This window comes from Notothenia coriiceps, unplaced genomic scaffold (assembly GCF_000735185.1).
Source record: "Notothenia coriiceps isolate Sejong01 unplaced genomic scaffold, NC01 NC01_scaffold00015781, whole genome shotgun sequence".
NCBI lineage: Eukaryota > Metazoa > Chordata > Actinopteri > Perciformes > Nototheniidae > Notothenia > Notothenia coriiceps.
The window spans coordinates 217957-230454 of record NW_011348482.1 but is presented as its reverse complement, the minus strand read 5'-3'; the positions used below and the strand labels follow the sequence as shown (position 1 = coordinate 230454).

The window sequence follows — 12498 nt, the reverse complement described above, 5'->3', positions numbered from 1 at the left end:
TGAAGACACCATTAGAGGTGAATGAGACTCGACTTACCACACTAGATTCTAACACACACTTTATCCCACTTTGGATACTTGGGGGCCATTACTCTGTCATGAACAATTGTACCCTGTGACTTGAGCATATGTCACATGGATGATAGTTAGAGAGAAGGCCACAAAGTTCACAATTCCTTCCCAGACCTTTGCTCTAACATTAAAACACTGTTTTTGGAAACTAAATTCTCCTTTGAAGTGAACATCAAAAATCTTTCAAATTAATCCATCAAATCAAAGGAAATGATCCTAAAATCAATACAGTCATGGTTAAGTCATGGAAACAGAGTGCGTGTAAGTAGACCTACTGTTGAAGATGATATTCGTTGTCCCTGGGGCAAAACACAATGCTAAGGACAAGAGATGGAGCCGCTCACATGATTAAGTTGTGACTGTCTTCTGAGGCTGTGGGTGTGTGAATATGTGTGTGTTTTTTCATCGATGAGAGAGCGAGCGTCTCACTGCTCTCATTGTCCTTCATGTCAGGCTGATGAGAAGCACCAGTCGGCGGGCTGCCTTCCTCCTGGACGGGCTCTGGTTTATAATCTGGAGGACGGACCTCTGCTGAACAAGGAGCCGCGGCTGGGCCCTGAAAATGGGAAGCTGAAAATAAGGTAGAGTTGACTTTTTCGCTTTGTTACTATTTCTGACCTGTTGATCCTTCTGATACAAATGCTAAACCAAATGAATGAGATTTATTCAAGTGAACTTGTGACAGCTAACTTTTCTTACTTTGACAAATCTGTTTTGAAACACAGGCTGTGAATAAGGTATAAATAAACCCTTAAGAGCACCAACAGAACCAAAATAAGTTGTTCTGCCATTGTGGGGTCTGGAATTTCAACCATTGACTCTAGATGGGTTCTGCCTTCATGAAGTTCTGCTGCTGCTGCTGCAGCACCGCTGACAACGACGATGAGGATGACGAAAAGCAGCCTTTAGTACCGTAAGAAGATATTTAAACAGTGTTGCCAGAACATACAACTTCATTTTGACTATCCACAAAGTTTCATGTGTGGTAAATCTGTTTAATTATGCATGTACAACCACTGTATGAAACTTCTGTTTGTTTGCTGACCACACAGGCAGGATCCCTTGGAGTATTTTAACCGTGAAGTCCAGAAGCGTCGTGATGAGGAGACCAACCTGTGGAGTGAACCGGGAGACCCCAGCCACTCAGAGAGACAAGACGACCGGATGTTGTACGGCCTGCTGCAGGCCAGGACCAAGACCCGCATGGGATCCACGGTATGGAGTATTCTCTCCACACACAATACAGATTTGAGGCTTAATTAATTAAGACAATTAACAGTAGTACAAATAGATCCATGTTCAGTTATTCAAATCAGCTTTGGGGCAGCATGACAATGATGTTTTTTAATATAAGAGAGTAGACCAGAAGAGCCTTTTCTATTAGAGAAATGACACCTGGCAAAATAAATACTTTTGTAAAGCTTTGTCCTTTTGTTGTTTAGGGCTATCGGCGACTGAGTGTTGACATTGAGGCCATGAGAGATACTCGTCGGGAAGTCAGAGACAAATGGAGGCAAATCCTGGAGAACTTAGGTAACGCCAGGCAGAGGAAATGTGGGAGAGACTGTCACTTCTACAGGACAAAGTAACCATACAGGCTCTTCCTTCTTTTTCTAGGTTTCATGGCAGAGGCAGACTCACTACTCAATGTGTCAGCTGGAGCCTCACATGACCGTATGCGTAACGCCCCTGCAGCACGTGATCTGCTTCATACACTCCACACTGAGACTTCCCTCTTCAGCAGCAGAGAGACACCCCCAGAAAGATATCTACTAATCCTGGTGAGAGTTGGGGCTGGTCAGTGATAATAAACATCAAAACAGAAGTGAGAGCACCCTTGCTGAGACTTGGAGTTAAGGGTTATAAAAACACCCTTGTGGGCTGTGGGACATATCACTCATCATAACTATAACCTGACCCAAAATGGGGGCCTGTTTACTCTTTCCCTGCCACAACAATATGTACTGTCCCTATCCTCTCGATGCAGTCTTGTCCAGTATGTCTAACTGCCACTAATTTCATTATCCATCAAATCATTTGAACGCCTTTTACTGTATTTCTGAGATCAGGCGCATGAACGCGGTATGAACCTATGGTGATCCTCTTACATTTTGGAAGGAGTAAGGCTGTCAAAGGAAACAGCCATTTAAACTTGATGTACTGTGACCATAAAAAACTGACGGATAAATCGACATTCCCAACAATATCAAAAGAGTGGGAAGGTCAGAGCGGCGGCCATTTTTATATGTACCCCTGCCATTGCAAAGAACTTAGTAGGTCTATCTGCGGACACACTGTAACTTCGATAAGGGTTAGGAAAACATCTGGTTGTGGTGTCTAGTAGCAATGTTAGTATTCTACAGGACTCCACAAAACTGTTACTAAGGTATGGCTTACTTCTTTGTGTCACCATAACAACTAACAATAGCCAATTTATTTTAACTAGTCAAATGACCACAGCAAACAGTTCGATGTCTGTTCAACTGTAATTCTATTTATTGGACCGTAACTGAAAGTACTCCATTGTACTAGTTTATAATTGAAGGTTAGGGTTTATTTTAGTATGAAGACAGTGCTTATTAGATACTAATTCTCCCCCAAGGGATTAATAATAGCATGTTGAATGTTATGGAAAAATGTCACATTAATTCACTCCATTTCCCACATTCACAATATCTCTTTCTTGCACAAATATACTATTCATTTTCTGATTATCTTTCTACAGTTAAAGTCCATCATTGTTTTAATTGGTCAAAAGAAGCTTCAGATCACATCAGTTGCCATATTACATTACAATCACATTTAGGTTCACTGCCTCAACCACTTTTTCTTTACCTCTTTATAGGATCGTCTCCTCTATCTAGATGTAGCAGATGATTTCCTGGCTAAGGCAAAGCGCTTCTATCCTCCAATGGATAATTCTGAAGAGGATGAGCCGGGCCTTGCTATAAACCTGCCACTGCTGCTGGCCAGGATGGAGGCCAGGAAAGGCAATGCAGAAAGTGAGGACGAGAACGGGGGAGATGGAAACTTGAGTGACAGATCTTGAGACCTACTGGCTGCAGTAATAATAGACACAAGGCAGGGGGCAGTAGCCATCAACCTCGAAGACCAGGATGACAGAAATGCATAGATCCAACCATCAAGTGTCTTTTGCTGCTTCTTGGCAGTTTTAGGCTGAACAATTTCTAGTTTCTCACCAATTATACAGCTCGAGTCTTAGTGGGTTTTTCTCTTGTCGAAATCTTATGTGGCTTTGCTGATTTTCTGGTAAATGTTACTGTTAGCTTGCTCATTGTTTAGCTGTTGTGAACCTTCAGGGTAGAGATGTTCCTTTTAGAAGAGCCTCTTTATTTGTGTCCTATGATTATCAGCCCACATTTTATTCAATCACATGATCGGTTACGACACTGAATAAATAGCCAACTGAACTGCTGTCAGATTTTCTTAAAAGTTTCATAAGAATGTATGTTTGTGTAACTTTAAACATTTTAAAGCCTAAAATGTTGGAAAGATAGCAGATGGAAGTACATTATGTTGAACATTTTGCATTGGTTGTGTATGTGTCTTATGTGACTTTTGGGTAATGCAAAAGGGTGTTTTTTCACCTTCAGCAATTTACTGAAAATGTGAAAGCCATTTGGAAGTTTGTGCATGTGATCACGTGTCCAGTCTATGATGAAATAAAGTTCCAGCCTGAAGCCTGTACAGTGTCACATTTATGTTGGTATGTTGCTTCCCAAGGTGTGTCTTATGTCCATTAATATGAGGTTCCTATTGATCCAAAATGGCAAGAGGATGTCAAAATTAAATACATACAAATTGGCAATGTGTATGGAGATCAAGTGAGCATTGGTTTCACTGAAACTCTGGCACGAGAGAAACATTCCTTTGCAGTGGAAACAATGGTCCTCTTTGGTCTGATCCTATCCCCTCACTTAGATTGTTTGTTTACCAATGTCTGGCTTACACTCTGATCCACAGACAAACCTCAAATCCAAGTCTGGTGCTCCCTGACTTTCTAAATATCCCACTTTGACCAAACATGTTTCCAAGATGGACGAAGAAGATGGTGTTTGGGTCGTCAGCTGCTTGTTGTTGTTGCTGTTTTTTTGTAAGAGAGACACTGCTTAGGGCACATGTTTGAACACCAGCCTGCTGGCGCGTTGTCTCAGACACACACTGATACTGAAATAGCTGATAACTCTGAGTGGAGTTGGAGACTGTGAGCATGAATCAATAGAAAGTTCACTTCTACTCATACTTTTTGCTAGATAAGCACAGTGTCACATCTTACTTGTGCAGGTGGATATTCTGTCCTCCCAAATCAATTTATTCGCTACAAAAACAATCTGACTTACTCAGACTTACAAACTTCATCACTTCCTGACAGGGCAGGATATATCCTAAAATTGCCCTTCTCTACCCCCCCACTTCCAGTCTCTCTCTCAGTGACAGCTCATCTAAATGTCACTTCCCAGCAACTGTGCAGTGCTGTTATGCAACACAAAGCTGTTCCTGTCCTGTCGTGGTCTGGTAGAGGGGTGAGGATTGGGAGGAGGGTGATCACTGTGACAGGGTTCACCTAGTCACTGTTCACCTTTACAGACCCTCCATACCCCTGGCTTCAGTAGCATTGCATGACTCACACAAAAACAGCAGGGATGAGACAGCCTGTGATGTCCTTTTGCAGTTTCAGCAGGCCAGTACCCAAATAATTACAAACCACTATCTAATATATTGCTCAGTATCTTGTGGATGCTAGCTAAGTTTGTGAGTCATTTGCAAAAAAAGACTTAACCTGTAATGAAATCCAGCAATCAAAGATTAATAAGACTTATAAAATAGTTTGTTTATTTTATGTTTTTCATGTATTTCTTTTGTAATTGTGTTTCTACACATTTATTAGAAGAGAATCTTAATATTGTGAAAAGCCTAATCTTAACGCTGAAGGACCGTGTAAAGTGACTTCCTACGTTTCTGAAATGGCATTTCATGGTTGCCATGGTGTCACAACATGACTGAAGACTCAGGTTCTTTTTCCCCACTCTGACATTGAGCAATAATTTACCAATGAAATGTCCCCCTGCTGAGAAGTGACAGAAATGAAAGGAAATACTGTGTCACTTAACAGGCAGAGGGACATAACTGTTACATTAGATAAACAGGCCATGCACAGTCAGTGGAAAGGAATGGCAGTCATTTAGGCTTGAAAATATGCAGTGAAACAGCTAGATGTCCTAATGAGGCACAGATTTAAGCAGATGGCATACTTTTGTCATTGCATGTGAAACTAATGAAAAACACATTTAAAGTCAGTGTGAATTAACTTGTCATTAGGATCATTATATTTCATGTAGCAGTGTGTGTGTGTGTGTGTGTGTGTGTGTGTGTGTGTGTGCGTGTGCGTGTGCGTGTGCGTGTGCGTGTGCGTGTGTCCGTGTGTGTGCGTCTGTCTGTGTGTGCATGCGCGCGCGTGTGCATGATACCTGATCTCTGGTATTTGATGATATCAGTACCTGATGTGGATGAATGAGTCAGAGCCAGGGACCGGTAGTAACATCATACCAGCAGACAACTTTCAGTGTGTGTGTGTTTGTGTGTGTGTTTGTGTATGCATGTGTGTGTATGTGTGAGTGTGTGCATGTATGTGTTTGATGTTGTCGGAGGGCACAGCTGTTGTTAAAAAAACTCCTTCTGAACTGTATTATGATTTTAAAGTCAGCAGGATATAATGAGCTTTTCACCTTTTATCCCCAAGTGACAGATGTGTTATGTCTGATCATACATGTCGGAAATGTCCTTTGTGTACAGTAAAACAGCTGCTTCATTGTTATCTTTCCACATTAACACAGTGTCACTTTGTGTACATCAAAGCCAAAGTATATTAAGATTCCTCGGAAGACTAAACCTGTTGTGTTTGTCTGTCTCCATGTTAATATAATCTTGGTAGAGAGTGTCTCCATGATACTCTCTCCTCTGAGACACTGCAAACCTGGCTGAAGTGGAAAGTGTTTGGGTGAGCGATAACAGTGGAGGCTAGGCATACACTTTGAGAATCAGGGGGATTCACAGCCCATTTACCCGTAACCCCTCCTCAGAGTTTGGGCTCTCAGGGAATGAGACACGGTGCACTTGGTGTTGGATGTCAGTGCATACTGATTGTAGAGTGACAACATGCATCAGGAATAGCAACAGGACATCTATAAAAGCCGTAGACAGATGTAAGCCCAGCCAGACAGATCACAAAAAGAGAGGACAGGAGCCAGGAGACACAGCCAGCGGGAGCATCACTGAGCACAGAAGACCCTCATCACAGACACAGAAGACCCATCAACAAAACCCGTTTGAGACTAAATATCTGAGACAGATCTTCCTACAGCAGAGACGATGCCATTCTGTACCGTGCTAGAGAAGCAAAACAGTGTGATGGTGGGAGCGGAGCTGGCCTGCAGTGTACGGGAGGAGAACAAGGCTAACAGGGAGAGCTACAGTGCTGACTGGACTAGTGTCAGTCTCAAGACTCACCCTCAGGACAGGTGAGAGCTCACAGACTGATCAGAGAACCTTCTGCAAGTCCCCTGATCCCTCACTGAATGAGAGTTGAAGAGTTATCCTTACTATCATTCCAAACGTTACCATTAGAAATAGATTGCTTTCTGCTCATGTACCAGGCGATAGTTGATGATCTAATATTGGAATGCAGTTCAAAATCAGGCAGATGTTAATCACATTGAAATCACATTGAATGCTCCAACAGTTTCCAACTTTTTTTCTGATGCCCACAGGCAGACAATGAACATGAATGACGACTCTCGTAGGGAGACTCTGTCCCGGCAGTGGCAGGCCCGCTCACTGACACAGATCTGCCCCTCCGGTGTCTTCAGAGTGGGCACTGTGGAAAGTGGGGTGAGGGAGCACCAGCTGCTGCCAAAGAGAAGAACCCTCCCCTTGCCCATATTCACCCCTGCAGAGCTGGGCATCAGGCTTGGACGTGGAGCTCCACACACAGAAGAGGACCTGCTGCCCTTAACGGCCCCAGACGGAGCCTGTCCCAGCAAGAGGAGCGTGAACGAGATCCTCAAAGACCTCCCTCCAGTCAAGCCTGGCGCCATGGATTTCTTCAAAGGGCCCAGAGACCTGCGTCGCTCCCTGTCCATAGAGGCCCAGAGAGGCTGAAAAGCAAAACCAGAAAGAGGGGATGTTAGAGAAAGACGAGATGGGTGCCAATTGGGAAAGAATAGTCAACATAGTACGTGTTTTAGGAATTGGCTTGAACAAAAAAATATATACAGAAATCTCGTATTAAAAGCTGTAGATCTTTAGCACTATCTGTGTTTCTTGGCGAGCACAGCACCAGTCACCGTCTGCATTTGGTGGTCAGTGGTATTACAGATGGTTGTGAGGGCATTGTGGTGGAGAGGCAGGGTGTGTGTTCTCAGCTGTGCCATGGGCTGATCTCAGCCTGTGCTTGCCAGCTGGCCTCATATCTGTTGATCAGTGAAATTACTGCGACCCAACTATTTTTTTGCATTGAAAAGGTATAATGAAAGTGTTCTTGAGGTCATTAGATTCATGAATCATACCTGTAGAAGGGGATAAAGGTATGCAATGACGCAGAAAGTGACAGATGGAAAATGACGCATGAGGAAGATGAATAGTCAGAGGGGAATGGGGGGGAGGGGTGAGGAGTCGGAGTAGGGTCTCTGATCTCTGTGTAAAGTACAGAATGCTCTGGCTGCAGCTGTAAATATGTGTTTGTGTTTCTTGTTAGTTGAGTGGCAGATGTTTATATCCTATCTGATACAAAGGTCACTACTGTATTAGCTGAGAATGGTGGTGTTGTGAATTCATTTAAAATGTTTGTGATCATGTTGGAATATTTTACCTAGATATTTATATTTTTCCAAATAAAAGCATCTCTGAAACTCACTACATGTGTTTTCTCTTGTATGCAACTTATTATCTTTATATTCAATGGAGAATGGGAAAAGCTTTGGGGGATAGTGAGAGTTTGGTCATTCAAACACTGCTTTAAAAGTAATGATAGCACACTTAGGGACAAGTAATCTAAGCTCATTGTAACCTGGTTTACAAGGATTCTAGCTAAGCTCCAAGGACTCACTTTTATCTCGACACTATAGTTAGCTTGGTTTATCACTGTATAACACTGTGTAATAGATTAGATTGGACTTTATTGTTCCCTGGGGATATTGAGTTGTAGACAGAAGAAAGCTGGATACAACAAAGAAACTGGGGATATATAGAACTACATCAAACAGGGTTTATACATAAACACTGATTAATGAGAAAAATAATTTGAGGGGTGGGGTACCATGGTGCTAGAAAGACTGAAATAAATAGCTGGATTTCTCTCACCTAAAATATGATACAGACACACTGTGACCGTGTCCACCAACCACCACTGAGCAAGCCCCCCTTCACCAAATTTAAATCCCTCTTTATCGTTCATGTTCCCCCACGTGTGTTTGTTAGTTTCCAACACAGAGCGTACTGTTCCCTTGTTGGTGTGCAGAGCTTTACTGAATGCACTGCACTACCTCTTCTTCATTTGCTCCCTAAATCCATAATAAGCTTGATCTAATTTATTTATTATACGTCGCCATTCTCATTCCTCTTCTGATTTTATTTGCCAATTTCTTTGGTCCTCCATCTCTCTCTCTCTCTCTCTCTCTCTCTCTCTCTCTCTCTCTCTCTCTCTCTCACTTGTCTTTATGATAGGCACCGTGTGCTGGTTTGATATTAATAGCTGGATAAACATTGGCATTACCGTGGAGACAGTGCAGAGACAGCTGTATTGGCACGTCCTTACCACTTGAGCTCTTAATCCTCATGCTTTATCAGAGATTTAGGTGTGCTGCCTTCAGCCTCTATCTTTAAAATTACCCTCCCACAGTGTTGATGGAATCCTGTGGTCCTCAGCACCCTGCACTGTCACAGTTTTCAAACTCAAAATGAGCCTCCAAACCTTGAAACTATTTTCAGTGTATGCCAAGGAATGTGGGAATTGATATGCCATGTGTTGTCACGGAAAGAATCTTGTAAATTGACATTGAAATTCTTTCCTACTCAGCTGTTTCAGCTATACTGCTTAGTGAATTATCCCATTTGGTAAATTCAACCAATATGCCATTGCCAGCAAGTTAATGCAACACTCAACACCTGAGTTTGAATCAGTGAAGAATACAATTAAAACCTCAACTGTTGTTCTCATTTAAACCTAGCTTTTGATTGAGCAGTTTGCCTACTACTCATCACAGTGTATTTAAAGACAAGGTCAGACAGTGATACACAGCAATCGATCTTGTGTGTAGTGACAATCCTGCTATTTCACACAGTGACATGTTATGACCTAAATCAGCAAATAGCATGCAGTGTCACTTTGAAAGCTGTTCACCAGGTCAAAACAGGACTTGATCTTTCTTGTGGTCTTTTAAGCATCTGTTGCTGCTCCCTACTGGATGATTGGAGAAATGCAGGATGAATAAAGAAAGGCAAAAAATCTATTCACATGGGACTTAAATAGATTTTCTTGTTTATTCTATTACTCATGAAAGGTGGGGTAGGTCATTTTGGAGAAACCAGCTCGAGTGCGCTAGAATTTGAAAATACACAACCGGAAAACATTTGCCACTTCCTTACAGAGCCCCTCCTCCAACACACACGAACGCGCACATGACCAATGAGGGCACGAGATAAGTTTGTGCACAGATGGAAGGCTAACAGGCAGGTAGGCCATCCAGTTATTTTAGCCGGCCCGGCTAAAATGATTGGTCGTGCTTTTTACAGTACTACGGCCTCCATAGATGACATTTTTGTATGGATTTTTCGTCAAAGCACTTAAGATATTCATTGCTATCGGGATGTTAAGAGCATTCCATGGAATATAACAAAAAGTGTATCTCGAGCCGGTTTCTCAATACCTACCCCACCTTTAACATAACAAATATTGAATTGCAATAAGCTACATTTCATACAACAGTGTGAAATAATGATCGTTACGTGAATACCAATGAATGCAAGACTCAATTTTTTTTATCATACTTGTAATTTGACAGACAAGATATCTGGCAAGTGGATAGATGATCACTCTCTGCTTTTGCCTAATCAGTACTGTTGTTTGATATGAAAAGGAAAGACAAAAAATAAAACATAACACACATCTAAAGCCTCTGATGAATTCATCTCTTCATCCATTCACAATCACCAGCACCATAATCACTTGAAACATCCCCAATCAATAAACAATCACTCTGATACCTGCTTATGTAGCTCCTCTTGTCACCTTGCTTTCACGGCTCCCATGACATAAGAGCAGACAGTGTTAATTGGCTATTTGCTGGGTGATGCTGTGTTTGTTTTACTTTCTGCAAGTGTGATGTTGGTCCCAGTGAATTGGCAAATTAATGAACCTCAATGATCATCTGATGGTCCTTAAAATACATTTCCAGCATGTTTTGCTTAAACTATGCAAAGTTTTTAAATGTATCAAAATGTAGGCCTACATATCAAATATCACCTATGTTCTTAAAGTAAGGGCCACACCTGCATTGTTAACACCCAATGTCTTTGAGAATGTATGGATCAACACATCCTCACTCCCAGGTCGGCCTATGTTGACGTTATGTTAAGTCCCCTGTTTCGGCTTTTTCCAACGCAAGGGGGGGCGGCCGTGTCGGCTTTTTCCAACGCAAGGGGGGTGGCCCTTAGCATACATTTTCAACTTTCCGGGATGTCCATAGGCTTCTATATAGCTCCCTAAACGTATGTTTTAGACGACTTGAGATCGCGAGCGAATGCTACCCGCAGATCCATTCTCACAGCGTTTATCAACCTTTTTCTTACTCAATATCAAGCCACACTTATTGTTTTTACTTCTTTATTTCAATTGAATAATGTAGGACTTTTGTTGCCGTCAGTTATGGGGAGAGTAGGGGCTCAGAATACTGAAATCTGTATCTGTATCTGTATTAATGGACGTGCCGTTGTGCGATTGCGTTGCCAGGCAACGAAATAATTTACAACCTCTTCAACTACAACCCTAATTATATGTAAAAACATTTTAGAAGGCCTCACAAAATAATTTAATGTAAATAAAAATGTAAATGTGAAGGGATGTGTGTAATGTGGTGATTACGTTATTCACCCAAGGATCTATGGGTTGGGGTATTGTTCCGCACGGACATTTTAGTTAACCGGACTTCCTGTTGATGTGAAATACGAAAACATTTAAAAAAAATAAAATGATACTTTATTTTGAGTTTGCCTGATTTTTTCTTTGGAGGTCATCACATAACGGCATTTTAATACACGGTTCGGCTGCATTAAATATGACATATCTGCCGTAGTTCGCTATTTATAGAGCCCTGATGAGAAGACTTCTAGACAAACATGAACAACTGCCGCCGAAACTGAATATGTGACGTGGATCATAAATATATCAGCAATTAAACAAAATCTTCAATTTCTCTTCACAATATAAGTCTTCTCGCAGTATCAATACTAATTCGGCTGACTTTTATATTTGATCCAATCAGTATAGTATATTTACACCATAATGGTGCACAGCTGATAGAAAGGGACAACTGATGGTTAAAGCACATTATTAATAATAATAATAATAATACGTTACATTTATAAAGCGCTTTTCCTGGTGCTCAAAGCGCTTACAAGCAAGTAAAACAAAATAACGACAAAAGTAGAAAGTGCTAAGCTAGGAGGAATAAGGGCAAGGGGATAGTTGATTAGGAGTTGAAGGCAAGAGTGAAAAGGAGAGTTTTGAGGGATTGTTTGAATGATGTGAGAGTGTTGGCGGATCTGACGTGGCTGGGGAGGGAGTTCCAGAGTGTGGGGGAGGCTGCTGCAAAGGCCCTGTCACCCCAGGTCCGGAGCTTTGTCCTGATGGGCTGCAGTAGGTTAGCTTCAGCAGACCTGAGGCGACGGGTGGGGGTGTGTCGTTGGATGAGGTCACAGAGGTAGGGGGGGGCAAGGTTGTTGAGGGCTTTGAAAGTGAAAAGTAATATTTTAAAGTCAATGCAGTGTTTGATGGGGAGCCAGTTGAGGTCATGGAGGATAGGGGTGATGTGGTCGGAGCGTCGGGTGGAGGTGAGCAAGCGGGCAGCTGAGTTTTGGACATATTGAAGTTTTTTTGTGTGAATGCAGGTGATCCAAAAAGTATGCTGTTGCAGTAATCCAGTCGGGATGTTATAAAGGCATGGATCAGAGTTTCAGCAGCGGTCGATGAGAGGGAGGGTCTAATGCGGGAGATGTTCTTTAAATGTATTATTGTATGTATTAAATGTGTATTAGCTTTGGCATCTTTCTCAGCTACTTGTATCTTCAAAAGTCTTAGTTGTAGTGTTTTCATTTCTTCGTCATTTTCCCTCTGTGTTGCCTGGTATTTCA

At 42.0% G+C, this 12498-nt stretch overlaps 2 protein-coding genes across 2 annotated transcripts; both read left to right on the top strand.

The window, feature by feature from the left end:
• The first annotated feature begins 506 nt into the window (after positions 1 to 506).
• On the top strand, positions 507 to 3773 carry LOC104949149 (melanoregulin). Its single transcript, XM_010775438.1, has 6 exons — positions 507 to 653; positions 798 to 985; positions 1125 to 1287; positions 1515 to 1605; positions 1690 to 1853; positions 2918 to 3773. Exons 2-6 carry the CDS (start codon positions 897 to 899, stop codon positions 3119 to 3121), a joined length of 711 nt encoding a protein of 236 aa, XP_010773740.1. The 5' UTR covers positions 507 to 653; positions 798 to 896; the 3' UTR covers positions 3122 to 3773.
• A 2516-nt stretch (positions 3774 to 6289) lies between these two features.
• tcap (titin-cap (telethonin)) lies at positions 6290 to 8005 on the top strand. The gene is made up of 2 exons (XM_010775437.1): positions 6290 to 6611; positions 6861 to 8005. Exons 1-2 carry the CDS (start codon positions 6463 to 6465, stop codon positions 7249 to 7251), a joined length of 540 nt encoding a protein of 179 aa, XP_010773739.1. The 5' UTR covers positions 6290 to 6462; the 3' UTR covers positions 7252 to 8005.
• The last annotated feature ends 4493 nt before the right edge of the window (positions 8006 to 12498 follow it).

Excerpts from the sequence above, each read along its gene's own strand:
- LOC104949149 (XM_010775438.1), top strand. The coding sequence starts at position 897 with ATGGGTTCTGCCTTCATGAAGTTCTGCTGCTGCTGCTGCAGCACCGCT. Across the intron at positions 1,288-1,514 it reads AGACCCGCATGGGATCCACG|GGCTATCGGCGACTGAGTGT; the intron begins GTATGGAGTATT and ends TTTGTTGTTTAG. Across the intron at positions 1,854-2,917 it reads AAAGATATCTACTAATCCTG|GATCGTCTCCTCTATCTAGA; the intron begins GTGAGAGTTGGG and ends ACCTCTTTATAG.
- tcap (XM_010775437.1), top strand. The coding sequence starts at position 6,463 with ATGCCATTCTGTACCGTGCTAGAGAAGCAAAACAGTGTGATGGTGGGA. Across the intron at positions 6,612-6,860 it reads AAGACTCACCCTCAGGACAG|GCAGACAATGAACATGAATG; the intron begins GTGAGAGCTCAC and ends TGATGCCCACAG.